The sequence below is a fragment of the Budorcas taxicolor genome, chromosome X (genome assembly GCF_023091745.1).
Source record: "Budorcas taxicolor isolate Tak-1 chromosome X, Takin1.1, whole genome shotgun sequence".
In the NCBI taxonomy this organism is placed as follows: Eukaryota; Metazoa; Chordata; class Mammalia; order Artiodactyla; family Bovidae; genus Budorcas; species Budorcas taxicolor.
In genome coordinates this window covers 144,380,709-144,397,379 of record NC_068935.1, presented here as the reverse complement: position 1 = coordinate 144,397,379, position 16,671 = coordinate 144,380,709, and the positions used below count along the sequence as shown (strand labels likewise).

Sequence of the window (16,671 nt, the reverse complement as noted above, 5' to 3'; positions counted from 1 at the left end):
CATGAATTGTCCAATGTCTTTAATGTCTTTTCCAACATGAAAAATTTTATCTTCTGTTTAAGCATGTCCTCGTGGCTCACTTGATAAAAAATTCTGCCCGCAATGCAGGAGACCCAGGTTCAATCCCTGGGTTGGGAAGATCCCCTGGAGAAGGGAATGGCAACCCACTCCCGTATTCTTGCCTGGAGAATCCCTTGGATAGAGGAGCCTGGGAAGACCCCAGTCCATGAGGTTGTAAAGAGTTGGGCATGACTGAGCTACTAATGCTTTCGGTTTTACTCTGTGCATGAAATACATGGACTGTATTTCATTTTTATAGTAGATTTTGGAGAAGGAAACAGCAACCCACTCCAGTATTCTTGCCTGGAAAATCCTATGGACGGAGGAACCTGGTAATCTACGGTCCATGGGTTTGCAAAGAGTCGGACTTGGCTGAATGACTTCACTTTCACTTCATTTTGTGTTTAAACAGTTGTAACCTCCTAGTAGGTGACGTGTGAAATAGATGGTAGGGCGTGTTGCTATCTCATTTCACAAGCTGTGTCTTAATTTTGTCCACTAGGTCCTGCTGGCCAGCAGCTTCCTGCCCATCTATGCAGGACTGAAACCAGTGGAATACAAAGGGCAGGTAAGCGTCCTAGAGCTGACGTGGGATCCCTGGTTCCTGGGGTCATCCGTTTCCTTTCGGAAGATCCAGGATTGTTGTTATTACTGGCGGCTCCCAGTCTGTTCCTGTGACTTTGGTCTCATAGGTTTGTGTCTGTTTAACAACAGAAAAAAAGTCCAGTGCAAGGGCCATGGTACCCTAGAGTTGAGATTTCGTGATTGAGAATGATTGACTAGGGCCCTCCGTTTTTCCTCTGGTTAAAACAAAACAAAACAAAACACTTTGCCCTTATTTTGAATATCCAAAGAAGCAGCAGAGCTTGTAAACAATTTATTGAAGTACAGCTGCTTTGCAGTGTTGTGTGCGCATGCCCAGTCATGTCCGACTCTGTGACCCCCCGGCCTCCTCTGTTCATGGGACTCTCCAGGCAAGAGTACCAGAGTGGGCTGCCATCGCCTTCTCCAGGGGATCTTCCCCACCTGGGGGTCGCACCTGTATCTCTTGCATCTCTTGCACTGGCAGGTGGATTCTTTACCCCTGAGCCATCGGGAAGCCCTGTTGTTAGTTCTGCTAAGGTGCTTCAGTCGTGCCCGACTCTGTGCGATCCCGTAGACGGCAGCCCCCCAGGCTCCCCCATCCATGGGATTTTCCAGGCAAGAGTGCTGGAGTGGGCTGCCATCGCCTTCTCCGGTTCTTAGTTCTGCCGTCCAGCAAAGTGAATCACCCGAGTGTTTCCATATATTCCCTCTTTTTTGAATTTTCTTCCCCGCTAGGTCACCATGGAACGCTGAGTCGAGTTCCCTGGGCTCTACAGCAGTTTCTCGTTGCTTTTCTACGTTAGACACAGTGTCAGTAGTGTAGATATATCAACCCCAGTCTCTCAGGTCATCCCTCTCCGCCGCCTCTCCTCTTGGTCTGCATACATTTGTTCTCAGTCTGTCTGTCTCCTTCTGCTTTGCCAGATAAGCTCATCTGTACCATTTTTCTAGACTGCACGCGTAAGTGATCTTATAGGATATTTGCTTTTCTCTTCTTGACTTAGTTCAGTCTGTATGACGGTCTCTAGGTCCGTCCACGTCCTGTCAGTGGCACCGTTTCGTTCCTTCTCGTGGCTGAGTAATTTTCCATCGTCTGTGTGTACCACATCTTCATCTGTTCTTCTGTCGATGGACATTTAGGTTGCATCCACGTCCTGGGTTTGTAAATAGTGCTGCAGTGCGCGTGGGGGTGCATGTGTCTTTTTGAATTATGGTTTTGTCGGGTTGTATGCCTAGGAGTGCGGTTACTGGGTCATGTGGTGCTTCTGTTTTTAGTTTTGTGAAGAACCTCCATACTGTTCTCCATAGTGGCTGCATCAATTTACATGGTCAACAACAGTGTAGGAGGGTTCCCTTTTCTCCACACCCTCTCTAGCATTTACTGTTTGCAGATTTTTTTTTTTCATATTGAGCTGCATGAGCTGTTTGTGTATTTTAGAGATTAATGCCTTGTCAGTTGCTTCATTTGCAAATATTTTCTCCCGTTTTAAGGCTTGTCGTTTTGTCTTATTTATGAATTCGTTTGCTGTGCCAAAGCTTTTGAGTATAACTGGGTCCTCCTAGTTGATTTTTGTTTTTATTTTCTATCTTCTAGGAGGTGAGTCAGAAAGATCTTACTGCAATTTATGTTAAATCGTGTTCTGCCTGTGTTTTCCTCTAAGAGTTTCATAGTGTCCAGCCTTAAATATATGTCTTTGATCCATTTTGAGTTTATTTTTGTGTTTGATGATAGGAAGCGTTCTAATTTTATTCTTTCACATGTAGCTGTCCAGGTACCACTGACTGAAGACACTGTCTTTTCTCCAGTGTATATTCTTCCCTCCTTTGTCATAGACTCAGTTCAGTTCAGTTCAGTCGCTCAGTTGTTCTTTGCGACCCCATGAACCACAGCATGCCAGGCCTCCCTGTCTATCACCAACTTTTGGAGTTTACCCAAACTCATGTCCATCAAGTCGGTGATGCCATCCAGCCATCTCATCCTCTGTTGTCCCCTTTCCTCCTGCCCTCAATCTTTCCCAGCATCAGGGTCTTTTCCAATGAGTCAGCTCTTCACATCATCAGGTGGCCAGAGTATTGGAGTTTCAGCTTCAACACCGGTCCTTCCAATGAAAATTCAGGACTGATTTCCTTTAGGAAGGACTGCTTGGATCTCCTTGCAGTCCAAGGGACTCTCAAGAGTCTTCTCCAACACCACAGCTCAAAAGCATCAATTCTTCAGTGCTCAGCTTTCTTTATAGTCCAACTCTCACATCCATACATGACTACTGGAAAAACCATAGCCTTGACTAGACTGGACATGGAACAACAGACTGGTTCCAAATAGGAAAAGGAGTACGTCAAGGCTGTATATTGTCATGCTGCTTATTTAACTTATATGCAGAGTACATCATGAGAAACGCTGGGCTGGAAGAAGCACAAGCTGGAACCAAGATTGCCGTGAGAAATATCAATAACCTCAGATATGCAGATGACACCACCCTTATGGCAGAAAGTGAAGAGGAACTCAAAAGCCTCTTGATGAAAGGGAAAGAGGAGAGTGAAAAAGTTGGCCTAAAGCTCAACATTCAGAAAACGAAGATCATGGCATCTGGTCTCATCACTTCATGGGAAATAGATGGGGAAACAGTGGAAACAGTGTCAGACTTTATTTTTTTGGGGCTCCCAAATCACTGTAGATGGCGATTGCAGCCATGAAATTAAAAGATGCTTACTCCTTGGAAGAAAAGTTATGACCAACCTAGATAACATTTTGAAAAGCAGAGACATTACTTTGCCAACAAGGTCCGTCTAGTCAAGGCTGTGGTTTTTCCAGTGGTCATGTATGGATGTGAGAGTTGGACTGTGAAGAAGGCTGAGCACCGAAGAATTGATGCTTTTGAACTGTGGTGTTGGAGAAGACTCTTGAGAGTCCCTTGGACTGCAAGGAGATCCAACCAGTCCATCCTAAAGGAGATCAGTCCTGGGTGTTCTTTGGAAGGAATGATGCTAAAGCTGAAACTCCAGTACTTTGGCCACCTGATGGGAAGAGTTGACTCACTGAAAAAGACCCTGATGCTGGGAGGGATTGGGGGCAGGAGGAGAAGGGGACGACAGAGGATGAGATGGCTGGGTGGCATCACCGACTCGATGGACATGGGTTTGGGTAAACTCTGGGAGTTGGTGACGGACAGGGAGGCCTGGCGTGCTGCGATTCATGGGGTCGCACAGAGCCGGACACGCCTGAGTGACTGGACTGAGCTGAAGTGAGCGACTGAACTGAGTGAGCCGCCTGCTCTCTGCTGTCCACCCTGCCCGAAGTCATTTCTGCCAGCTTCTTTCTGTGTCCTGCAAACATGTTTGTGCTCTAAAATTTCACCATCCTGTCTGATCCTGGTCTTCCGTAGCCTACACACCAGCGCACACACTGATAACCAGACACAGTGTCTACTTAATGCACACCAGAGATAAGCGTCTTATGCTCCAACACAGTAGCTATTTATTTGTGTGTGTGCTAAGTCGCTCAGTCATGTCTGACTCTGCAACCCCATGGACCGTAGCCCACCAGGCTCCTCTGTCCATGGGATTCTCCAGGCGAGAACAGTGGAGTGGGTTGCCGTGCCCTCCTCCAGGGGATCTTCCTGACCTAGAACTCAAACCTGCGCCTCTCGGATTCGCCTGCGTTGGCAGGCAGGCTCTTTACCACTAGTGCCACCGTTTAGTTAAGTATTATTTGGCTGCTCTGTGTCTTAGTTGCAGCATGAAGGATTTTTTAACTACAGCATGAGACGTCTTAGCAGGGCGTTGTGGGATCTAGTTCCCGAGCAGGGACTGAAACCGTGATGGCCCCTGCGTTAGCAGCTTGGAGTCTCAGCCACTGGACCACCAGGGAGTCCCCCACACAGCAGCTATGCAACACACCCTGCAGATATATATTTTGTAATCCCATACACTGTGTAACACCTATTCAAATCAGGCACACCTTCATGGATGGTCAATGCCGTTTATTTTATAGACATGTGATATGTATGTAGTCGTTTATAAATGTGAACACGAAAAGCATTTAATAGCTGTCATTGGTTCATTCACTTTGAAGACCCTGCAAAAGGCCTGTGCTCAGTGGATGGTCTCAAAACCAGGGAATTGATTTTTACAAATCTCTTGGCTAATGTGTCTGGGAATCTCTCTGAATTTGGACGCTGTGAGGCCTCTTGATTTTCTTCCTCTGACTTTTCCTGGCCATTCCAGCCCTTTTCTGTGCTTTTCATAGGATTCCTGGCCAAGCCAGTCTGCCCTGGCATGATTGTCTAAAAGGGGCAGATGAGAAAAGTGAGGCTGAGTCACCGGATGAAGCCACGGAGAGGCAGGCACGGAGAACCTTAAAGTGGTCTGCCTTGTCCAGGTTCAGCTGTTTTTATTAGCACAAGCATTACTTGCAGGGATGGGCTTCCATGCTATTGGCTAAAACCCTCTCCGTGACCACTCAGAAACATCATATACACTGATTTTTTTTTCTCTTTAAAGCAGCATAAGCAAAAGCTCGCAGAAAGCCATTTTAAATATTCACTTATTTGTCTGTGCCCTGTCTTGATTGTGTCACATGGGATCTCTTAATTGAGGCACGTGGGGTCTAGTTCCCCGACCAGGGATTGAACCAGTGCGCCCTGCATTGGGAGCAAGGAGTCTGAGCTACTAGACCACTTGGGAAATCTCAAAACTGGTTTTTGCCTGCCCCCCTCCAATTCCGAATACTGCCTCTCAGAGGTAGCAGATACTCAGTTACCAAGGAGCACGATTTTTTGTTGTCATTTAAAAATGTGAGAAGTACCCCCACTTGACATAATGATTTTAAAGTAAGCTCAGTAGCATTTTTCCGTTAGAGCAGTAAAAGTCAACACTTATTTTTACCTATAAATGTTCAACACATGCTAGCCAAATCAACTTTACATTATGGTTATGAACTTTAATTTGATGATCTGAAATGTGATGATTTCACTTCAAGTTATTGCTTGATAATATATAATCATGACAGAAATGGCTAAATGGCAGGAAAAAAAATATATATGCAAAGCACTCAGGTGTCTTACGAGATTATATATGATCATGAAAAGGGGATTTGGGATCTAGGAGTCATCAGCATCTCTGATGTGATGGGTAAATTAAGAGGGGCTGACGGAGAAGGTGGATGGAGCTAAGGTAGGGAAGAAAGGAAAGGGAGGGTGGAACGAAGGTTAAAGAACAGAGACCCAGAAGGCTAGTACTGAGTTGGCCAGAAGGTCCACTTGGGTTTTCTGTAATATGGGGAAACCTCAGTGATCTTTCTGGCCACCCGAATATGTTGTACAACTATGTTGAACATGTCCTGTGTTTAAGTAGTAATAGCTGTATTATGAATGAGGTGCGGGTGGTGATGGCTCCTAGTTTCTTCCAACATATGATGTCCTCTTCTCCTTCCTCAGTAACGGAACTCCAGTTCTTATGTGGACTTATTGCCGTGTAGCTGAAAGGTCCCGATCACCAGTGTCCCTTGCTGCTAGGTGTGGCCATCCCCTTAAGTGCGGGCAGTGAGAGGTAGGCCAAGTTGCTGTGGGACTTACAGGAAGTGAGGTCGTGTATATTTGTTTCCTCCCTGCTGCCCAGAACTTAGACGTGATGACCAGAGCTCTGGCAGCTATTGTGGATCTTGAGGTCACAGATCACTCTGTAGCTAGAGACAGATAGAGTTGGGAAGACTTGTGGCCTGCATGATTTGAGGAGGGGCACCTTACCAATGTACCTTCTATGTTGCTTTCATGGGAAAAAGAAGCAAAACTTCTGTTGTTATTGCTTTCTATCTGATGCATCAGAGGCCACTCCCATGTGCTACAGTGAATATTACCACTGTATGTTCAGTTCAGTTCAGTCACTCAGTCATGTCCAACTCTTTGTGGCCCCATGAATCGCAGCATGCCAGGCCTCCCTGTCCATCACCAACTCCCAGAGTTCACTCAAACTCACGTCCATCAAGTCGGTGATGCCATCCAGCCATCTCATCCTCGGTCGTCCCCTTCTCCTCCTACCCCCAATCCCTCCCAGCATCAGAGTCTTTTCCAATGAGTCAGCTCTTCACATGAGGAGGCCAAAATATTGGAGTTTCAGCTTTAGCATCATTCTTTTCTAAGAACACCCAGGACTGATCTCCTTCAGAATGGACTGGTTGGATCTCCTTGCAGTCCAAGGGACTCTCAAGAGTCTTCTCCAACACCACAGTTCAAAAGCATCAATTCTTTGGCATTCAGCTTGAGGAAGTTGAGATGCAGAAACACTCATTCACTTCACTGAAGACATGTAGCTGAGTTAGGGGGCACCTTTCCCAGGATGATCTCTAATGTTTGTGTCAGTCACAGGCCTTTTGCGCTACTAAGTCTTGTTCATTTCTTAAAATATACATATATTTATATATATTTAAAGAAATATATATATTTTATATAGAAGAAACCTGTATATTTATCTATGTAAAGAAATCATATATATTTATATAAATAAAGAACTGTATATATTTATATATATTAAGAAATATTTATATAATTAAGTAGATATATATTAAGAAATAGATACTTATATATATTAAGAAATAGATATATATATTAAGAAGTAGGTATTTTAAGAAATAGATATGTTTATATATATTTATATTTATATATAGTGAGAAATATATAAAGAAATAGATATTTATAATTAAGAAATAGATACATTTATATTTATATAGCAAGAGATATATATTAAGAAATAGATATTATATTAAGACAGAGGTATATTAAGAAATAGAAATATTTATATAATTAAAAATGCATATTTATATATAGTAAGAAATATATATTTATATTTCAATGTAGTAAGAAATACATATATCTATATTTACATATAGTAAGAAATACATATATTTATATATATATTTGACCTTGGGAGGTGAGGCACGACCCTCTGATGACTGGCCTCTGGGCACAGGGCAGTGTCATGATTTTCTGCTTGTTTTTAAACATCGTTTACTAATTCACTTTATTTTGTCGCTGGTTGCACTGAGTCTGTTGCCGCGCCCAGGCTTCCTCTAGTTGCAGTGAGTGGAGGCCACTCTCGAGCTGTGCAAAGGCTTTTCACTGCAGCGGCTTGTCTTCTTCCAGAGCAGACTCGAGGGCGTGTCGGCTTCAGTAGCGGTGGTTCAAGGGTTTCGGTAGTTGTGGCTCCCGGGCTGAGTTGCTCCACGGCACATGGGATCTTCCTGGACCAGGCACCGAACCTGTGTCCCCTGCATTGGCAGGCGGATTCTGAATCCGAGGACCACCAGGGAAGTCCCTGGTTCCCCCTGGCTGTGCAGTAAAGCCCAGGAAGAGGGGACCCCATGGACACGATGACTGACGGGGTGCTCCTTGGGGTGCTTGCTTGTTTCCGCAGCCACATGGTGGCCGTTTGCCGCTTGCTAAGGACTCAATCGGGAGGATCCCCTGGAGCAGGGAGTGGCACCCCACTCCAGTATTCCTGGGCTTCCCTGGTGGCTCAGACAGTATCCATCCTATGTGTAATCTGCTAACCCCAAGCTTCTAGTCCGTTCCTTCCCCACTCCCTCCCTCTGCCCCTCCCCCTTGACAGTTCTCTGTGACTCTGTTTCTGCTTTGTTGATAAGTTCATTTGCGTCAGATTTTATGTTCCACATATAAATGTTATCATATGGTATTTGTCTTTCTCTTTCTGGCAAAACTGTTTGCAGAGCAAGTCCAGCCCTGCCTCAAGGTTCTAGCATGAGCTTCTCACAGTGTGGAACATATATCCAGGCACGCATGGCGTGTTCTGAAAGGGCTTGCTGCAGGAAGAAGTGAGCGCTTTTGGTATTTGGGACAGCCTTAAGCTTTACAGTCTTCGCCTTCAATTATATGACATGAGCCGCTGGAGGTCACGAGCCTGGTGTGAAGCCTCAAGGCATCACATGTGAGACCCGGCTTGGCGTGTGCTGGCAGATGACTGCCCCTCCGGGTTTGTTTTTCTCCTGGAATAATTTTCTTTTTAACTTTATTTGGCCTACCATTTCATTTGGTGAATGAGGGTGCTGTAATCTGAAACTAAGAAACTCAGGGCAAAACTCTCCTGGGAAGAGCCATCAGCAAGAGTTTGGAATCCTCGGTGTCACGGCAGCTTATGGAATGCTGCCCACGAAGTGGGAATGATTTTGAGGAATATGTTGCAAACAGCCAGCTAATTCATGGCCAGCAGCATAGGGAATGTAGAGTTTTAATTTATCCATCAGTCAGTTCAGTTCAGTTCCGTTGCTCGGTCGTGTCCAATTCTTTGTGACCCGATGGACAACAGCACGCCAGGCCTCCCTGTCCATCACCAACTCCTGGAGTTTACCCAAACTCATGTCCATTGAGCCAGTGATGCCATCCAACCATCTCATCCTCTGTCGTCTCCTTCTCCTCTCACCTTCAATCTTTCCCAGCATCAGAGTCTTTTCAAAAGAGTCAGCTCTTTGCATCAGGTGGCCAAAGTATTGGTTTCAGCTTCAGCCTCAGTCCTTCCAATGAATATTCAGGACTGATTTCCTTTAGGATGGACTGCTTGGAACTCCTTGCTGTCCAAGGGACTCTCAAGAGTCTTCTCCAACAACCACAGTTCAAAAGCATCAATCTATCTATAGCACATGAGATATAAGGTATTTGCATTTAGTAATGTTATTGTTGTTTCCAGAAATTTTGCTTGCATTAGCATGCCTGAGGGTGGGGTGGGCTGTGTGTGTGTGTGTGTGTGTGTGTGTGTGTAGTTCTGGGAGTGATATAGTTCATGAGAGCATGAATCAGGACAAAGATGGACTGTATTTACAGCATCTGAGCTGCTGGGGTTATGGTTAGAGTAGCGAGTAACGCTGAAAATTTAATCAAGCCGCTTGATAAGCTGTTTGTTTCCCTGACTCGTTATCCAATCAGAATAAGCTAACAAGAGTGAACAAAATTTGGAAAAAAGACTTTCAATTCCCTTAAGCGGCACTCATTAGCCCCATGGTAAATTAGAACACTTTGCACATTAACGAGCCAGATTGCCCTTCTTTTCCTTCAGTTGAATAAAACAAGGGAGCTGTCAGTTAAGTTATATGGCACTTGGTGCATATTTTTTTATTTCCCTTGATGAAACCTCTGTGAATTTTTGTTTCATTGGTGAGATATTCTACTGAGGGTATGAAAGGTAATTTTGGAAGGTGTTCTTTCTCTCTCTCTCTCTCTTTCTAGGTATTATCTTATTCCAGAATTTGGTGTCTAAATCCAAAGCAATGAGGGAAGAGAAGAAAAAAAACAAAAAAAACTCCAGGACTGTAAGGCACAGAACCAGATATCTGGGACCTTCTTTTTTAACATTAATTAATTTTTATTGAGGTGTGTTTGTTGTTGACGATCATTCGCTCGGTCGTGTCCAACTCTTTTCGACCCCGTGCACCGCAGCACGCAGCTTCCCCTGCCCTCCACTGTCTGCCGGAGTCTGCTCACATAGACTAGTTCCTTCACAATGTGGGGCCTTCTTATTACAAATCTGTCTTTTTTAGACAGTATTTGTTTAGTCTTGTGTGTGTGTGTATCCATGTTTATACGTACACAAGCATATATAAATGTGCGTATATAATAAATACTTACATAAATGTGTTTTGTTCTTTAAAAAAATAATGACGGTAAGCAGATTACGCAGGTCAGGTTCCTTTTAATTGAATCCACTTATTTTTTTTTTCCTACAACAAAATGCAGTTCCCTCAACCAGAGATCTTCAACACATTTTCACTTTCTGTTTACTTACTTTTATTTCCTCTGAGGGGAGGTGGTTGCTGGCCAAGGCCTTTGTAAACAATGACTATCATTTAGTCACCTGCTCTAGAAATCAAAACAGGTAAGAAAAGCAGTTTGAAAGAAAGAAAGACATCTGAGAAAAGGTGAATGAAGGTCTTTAACTCAGTTAAGGACGCTTTATGCTAACCTGTTTCTCAGTCCTTACCTCCTTGCTTTTTTTCCTCCAAAATAGACTATTTTGTGAGGTTGCTGTTGTTCAGTCGATAAGTTGTGTCCTACTGTTTGTGTCCCCATGGACTGCAGCGTGCCAGGCTCCTCTGTCCTCCAGTGTCTCCCAGAATTTGCTCAGACTCATGTCCACTGGGTCCATGATGCCATCCACCCATCTCATCCTCTCTCACCCCCTTCTCCTCCCACTCGCAATCTTTCCCAGCATCACGGTCTTTTCCAATGAATCGGTTCTTCACATCAGGAGGCCAAAGGATTGAAGCTTCAGCTTCAGCAGTGATTTTGCAGCCCAAGAAAATAAAATCTGTCAGTGCTTTCACTGTTTCCCCGTCTCTTTGCCATGAAGTGATGGGACTGGTTGCCATGATCCTAGTTTTCTGAATGTTGAGTTTCATTTCAGCTTTATCACTCTCCTTTTTCACTTTCATCAAGAGGCTCTTTGGTTCTTCTTCACTTTCTGCCATTAGGGAGGTATCACCTGCATGTTGGAAGTCATTTATATTTCTTCTGACAGTCTTGATTCCAGCTTGGGATTCATCCAGCCTGGCATTTCGTGTGATACACTCTGCATATTGGGTAAATAAGCTAGGTGAGAGTTTACAGCCTCCTTTTAGCCTCTTTTTAGCCAGTCAGTTGTTGCATCTGAGTCTAACTGTTGCCTCTTGACTGGCATACAGGTTTCTCCAGAGACAGGTAAAGTGGTCTGGTATTCCCATGTCTTTACGAATTTTCCACAGTTTTTGGAAAGGCTTTAGTCAAAGCCTTTAGTATAAATCAGTGAAGCAGGAAGCAGAAGTAGATATTTTCCAGAATTCCCTTGCTTTCTCCAGGATCCAGTGAATGTTGGCAATTTGGTTTGCAGTTCCTCTGCCTTTTCTAAATGCAGCTTGCACATCTGGAAGTTCTCGGTTGGCATGACCCTGAAGCCTAGCATGCAAGATTTTAAGCATGATCCTACTAGTATGGGAGATGAGTGCAATTGTCCAGTGGTTAGCACATACTTGAGTACTACCCTTCTTGGGAATTGGGAGGAGGCTGGACCTTTTCTGGTCCTCTGGCCACTGCTGAGTTTTCCAACTCAAATTGGCTGACATATTGAGTGCAGCACTTGAACAGCATCATCTTGTAGGATTTGAAATAGCTCAGCTGAAATTTTGTCACCTCCACCAGCTTTGTTCATAGTGATGCTTCCTAAGGCCCACTTGACTTCACACTCCAGGATGTCTGACTCTGGGTGAGTGACATGGTGTTCTCCACAATTTTTAGCTTTGTATTCCCACATCCACGGCAGGATATTTCCAATCTGGATATAGCTTGGAGCGTTTGAACTCCAGTTTTGTGTGTCTGTGTATTTATTGTTCGAGCTGATTCTGGGGCTCAAGGACAGATTGGAAGTCTTTTTCACTTGAAACATCATGAGGAATTCCGCCTTTGTGCTTCTTCAGCCTTCCCTCAGTGTCCAGGTGTGCAGAAGCCTGTGGACGGTCCTCGGTCCTGCCGTTGTGTCTCTCCCTCTCTTTCCTTTGGGCTGAGGTCTGAAAGCACAGACTCTCTTCTGAACAATGCTCCTGTTGAACACTTCATACCCCTCTCTCGCCCTTCCACCCCGCCCGGAATTTTCAAGGCTTGAGGCCCTATGTACTCAGGAGTCACTTTGGAGATGAAAGTGTTTCTGATGGTCCTTTATTTATTTACTTTTCACTTGGCTATAGACAATGCCAATTTGCAGTTCTGAAGTTAAAAATGGAGCCTCCCGTTATGGGGGATGATCTGCTCAGTGTCAGAATCAACTTGGCTTTGCATCCTGATTAGATGATAAATCCCAAGCTTGTTACATGTGGCTTCTTATGCATGTGCCATCATCAGTTAAAAAAAAATAATAAGGTCTTAAGTAATCTACTTAAAGCTTTTAAAACAACTGGAAAGATTTCCTGATTCCGTCCAAACTTCTTGGTTTGGTTTAGTCACTAAGTCGTGTCTGACTCTTGCGATCCCATGGACTGAGAACCTACCGGGCTGCTCTGTCCCTGGGGTTCTCCAGGCAAGAATACTGGAGCAGGTTGCCACTCCCTTCTCCAGGGGATCTTCCTGACCCAGGAATCAAACCCAGGTCTCCTGCACTGGCAGGCAGCTGACCACCAGGGAAACCCATGGGTTTCTTACTATAAACCCAAACTTCTTACTATATGCATAAAGGCTGTGTGTGTGTGTTCTGTTCTCAGTCATGTCTGACTCTTTGTTGACTCTATAAATTGTAGCACAGAAGGCTCCTCTGTCCATGGGATTGTCCAGGCAAGAATCCTGGAGTGGGTTGCCATGCCCTTCTCCAGTGGATCTTCCCCACCCAGGGATCGAACACATCGCAGGCAGGTTCTTTACCGTGGAGCCACCGCGGAATCCCGTGGGTTAATGATATGCATACAGAGATTTGCTTCGCTTCCAAAACAAATCCGATCCAGCTGGTCCTCATCAATGGTAACTCACGGGCGTTCATCCCCAAGGCTCGGATTCTCAGAAGGACGGTGTCGTCTCGGGGAAGTCCACGCTCACTGTCTTCACGTGGGAGGGATGCAGTCTCCACGTGCTGACCGGGGCCATTCTCTCCACAGAAGTGGGTGGACGGAAGCTTCACCAACAGCCTGCCAATCCTGCCGGTCGGCCGCACAGTGACCATCTCCCCATTCAGTGGGCGACTGGATGTCTCCCCACAGGATAAAGGGCGGCTGCATTTCTACCTTAGCGTCACCAACCAGGAAGTACTGGTGAGTCCTGATGTTCTTCGACCGTCACAGACCCCCTGAAACTCTCCACATGCTTCCCACACTTGGCAGCTCCATCGTATATACAGATTTGCATGCATATTCTGTTTTAATTTACTTATTTTAATTGGAGGCTAATTACTTTCCAATATCATAGTGGTTTTTGCCATATTTTAAATGAGTCACAACATATGTCGTGCGTATGGACCTAGGTACCTATAGACTGTGAGTGTGCAGTCTTTTTTTTTTTTACTATTGTTGAACTGTCTCTGTGGGACATTTCCCATTTCTTCACTTATTTTTCAGGTCAGCATACTTGGCAAGTTTTCAATGCAATTTTATTTATTTATTTTTTCTTAAAGACTTATTTGCTCACTGGTTGTCTGCATTAGATCTTAGTTGCGGTGGGCAGGCTCCTTGTTTCAGCGAGAGGTCTCTAGAGCTCACAGGTTCTCTAGTGTGGCTGGAGAGCCTAATTCCAGAGTGCATGGACTCTGTGGCTGTGGCACTTGGGCTCAGTAGTTGAGGTGCTTGGGCTCAGTAGTTGAGGTGCTTGGGCTCAGTAGTTGAGGTGCTCGGGTCCCCTGTGGCATGTGGGACCCTTAGTTCCCCCCATAGAGATTGAAACCTGTGTCCCCTGCATTGGAAGGCAGTCTGAACCACTGGACCAGCAGGGAAGTGCAATTTTATTTTTTTTTAAGATTTTTTTTTTTTAATGTGGACCATTAATTTTTTTAAGAGTCTTTTTTGAATTTGTTATAATATTGCTCCTGTTGTTTATATTCTGGTTTTTTTTGCCACATGGAATGTGGGATGCTACCTCCCTGGTGGTGGTGGTGGTGATGGTTGTGGTGATTTAGTTGCTAAGTCGTGTCCGACTCTTGCGACCCCATGGACTCGACTCTTGCGACACCATGGACTATAGCCCGCCAGGCTCCACTGTCCATGAGATTCTCCAGGCAAGAATTCTGGAGTGGGTTGCTGTTTCCTTCCTGGTAAGGCCCTAAGTTTTCTGCTAATGTTTTTACATACTTATCATTGCCACCTTTTAAAACAATTAAACGATCTCATTCACAACTGTACTGAGGGGACTTCCTTGGTAGTCCAGTGGTTAAGACTTCTAAAGCAGGGGGTATGGCTTGGATCCCTGGTCAGGGAGGTAGGTGAGGAAGGAAATGGCAAAAATGTTGATTCCCTCAATCTAGTCAAAAATTAGTTCTCAGCAGGGAGTGATACTATATACAGGTGCATGTGTGCTAAGTCACATCCGACTCTTTGCAACCCCATGGACTGTAGCCCCCGAAAGTGAAAGCGTTAGTTGCTCAGTGGTGTCTGACTCTTGGTGACCCGAGGGACTGTAGCCTCTGTCCATGGAGTTCTCCAGGCAAGAATGCTGGAGTGAGTTGCCATGCCCTCCTCCAGGGCATCTTCCCCACCCAGGGATCGGGCCTGTGGCTCCTGCATTGGCAGGAAGATTCTTCACCTTTGGAGCCACCAGGGAAACCCATTGTATGCAGGAGACACTGGCTAAGTCGGGAACGTGTACTGGCATCTAGGGACAGAGCTCAGGGATGTTGTCAGCATCCTACAGTGCGCAGGACAGACGCCCCCACAGAGAAGCATCTGGCCCCAAACGTCAGTGGTACCCAGGCTGAGAAACCCTCTTGCAATCTACGTGTGGAGTTCTGTGTTTTGTTTTGTATTGGGGGGTGGGGAGTATGCTGGGGCTTAGTTGCCATCCGGGCTTTTCTCGAGTTGCAGAGAGCAGGCTTCTCATTGCAGCGACTTCTCACTGCAACGGCTTCGAGTTGTAGAGTACAGGATCTAGGGCATACGGGCTTCAGTAGTGGTAGCACGTGAACTCAGCAGCTGCAGCTCCCAGGCTCTCAGGCACAGGTTTAATAATCATGGTGCACAGGCTTAGCTGCCCTGAGATGTGTGGGCTCTTCCGGGACCAGGGATCCAACTTGCATCCACCGCACTGGCAGCCAGATTGTTTACCACCAAGCCATCAGCAAAGCCCGCAGTTCAGATTTTAAGATTATTTTGTTTATACTGACTGGAAAGCCCTGCAGTTCACATTTTAAGATGATTTTCTTCCTACTGATATATATATATTTTTTTGCATTGCTAATAGTATGTATAACAAGCAGGCTTTGCTTACAGAAGGTTGATTGACCAGCCCTGTCGTATCCTACGGTGCCCGTGTGTCTTTGTGTCCTAGCTGTCGGTGGCAAACTTGGTGAGACTCAACCGGGCCCTCTTCCCACCAAGCAGGAGGACAATGGAATCGCTCTATCAATGGGGCTTCGATGACGCCAGCAGGTTTTTACTTAAAGAAAGTTGGTTTGAGTAGGACGCTTACAACTTGTTAATGGAGAACACAGTTCTTCAGGGAGGTTTCTAATTAAATCCTTTTATAAAAGCCTATCATCACTATCAATTTTATTATGAGTTTTTATAATGCTTGCAACTTTTAAAAATTTTGTTTTGAGGTATAGCCAATTTACAACGTTGTGATGATTTCAAGTGGACAGCAAAGGGACTCAGCCATACATATGCATGTATCCATTCTCCCCCAGACTCCCCTCCCATCCAGGCTGCCACATGACACTGAGCAGAGTTCCCTGTGCTGCACAGCAGGTCCTTGCTGGTTCTCCATGTTAAATACAGCAGTGTGTCCACGTCCATCCCAAACTCTCTAGCTGTCCCTTCCCCCATCCTTCCCCCTGGGAACCGTAAGGTTATTACAGAGTATTGAGCAGAGTTCCCTGTGCTGCACAGCAGGTCCTTGCTGGTTCTCCATGTTAAACACAGCAGTGTGTCCATGTCCATCCCAAACTCCCTAACTGCCTTTTCCCACATCCTTCCCCCTGGGAACCATAAGGTTATTACAGAGTATTGAGCAGAGTTCTCTGTGCTGGACAGCAGGTCCCTGTTGGTTATTCATGTGAAATAAACCAGTGTATATAGGCAATCATAAGTTCATTCACTAAGTCTGTGAGTCTATTTCTGTTTTGTAAGTAAGTTCGTTTGTATCATTTCTCTTTAGATTTTGCATGTAAGGGATGCCATAAAATATTTCTCATTCTCTGCTTCACTTCACTTGGTGTGACAATCTCTCGGTCCATCCGTGGTGCTACAGATGGCATTAATTTCTTCGTTTTGACGGCTGAGTCATATCCCACTGAATCAACACCCCTGGTGCCTCAGACAGTAAAGAATCTGCCTTCAAAGCAGGAGACCCGGCTTCAGTTTCTGAG

The 16,671-nt window shown here is 45.2% G+C and overlaps 1 protein-coding gene across 2 annotated transcripts in view; it reads left to right on the top strand.

Moving 5' to 3' along the window:
• PNPLA4 (patatin like phospholipase domain containing 4) overlaps positions 1-16,313 on the top strand; it is a 41,661-nt gene extending 25,348 nt beyond the window's left edge. For both annotated transcript variants that reach the window (XM_052663346.1, XM_052663347.1), the window contains exons 5-7: positions 563-628; positions 13,259-13,411; positions 15,633-16,313. In XM_052663346.1, the coding sequence (XP_052519306.1) occupies positions 563-628; positions 13,259-13,411; positions 15,633-15,764 (351 nt within the window). In that variant the 3' untranslated portion in view covers positions 15,765-16,313. The remainder of the gene's footprint in view (positions 1-562; positions 629-13,258; positions 13,412-15,632) is intronic.
• Positions 16,314-16,671: the final 358 nt, after the last annotated feature.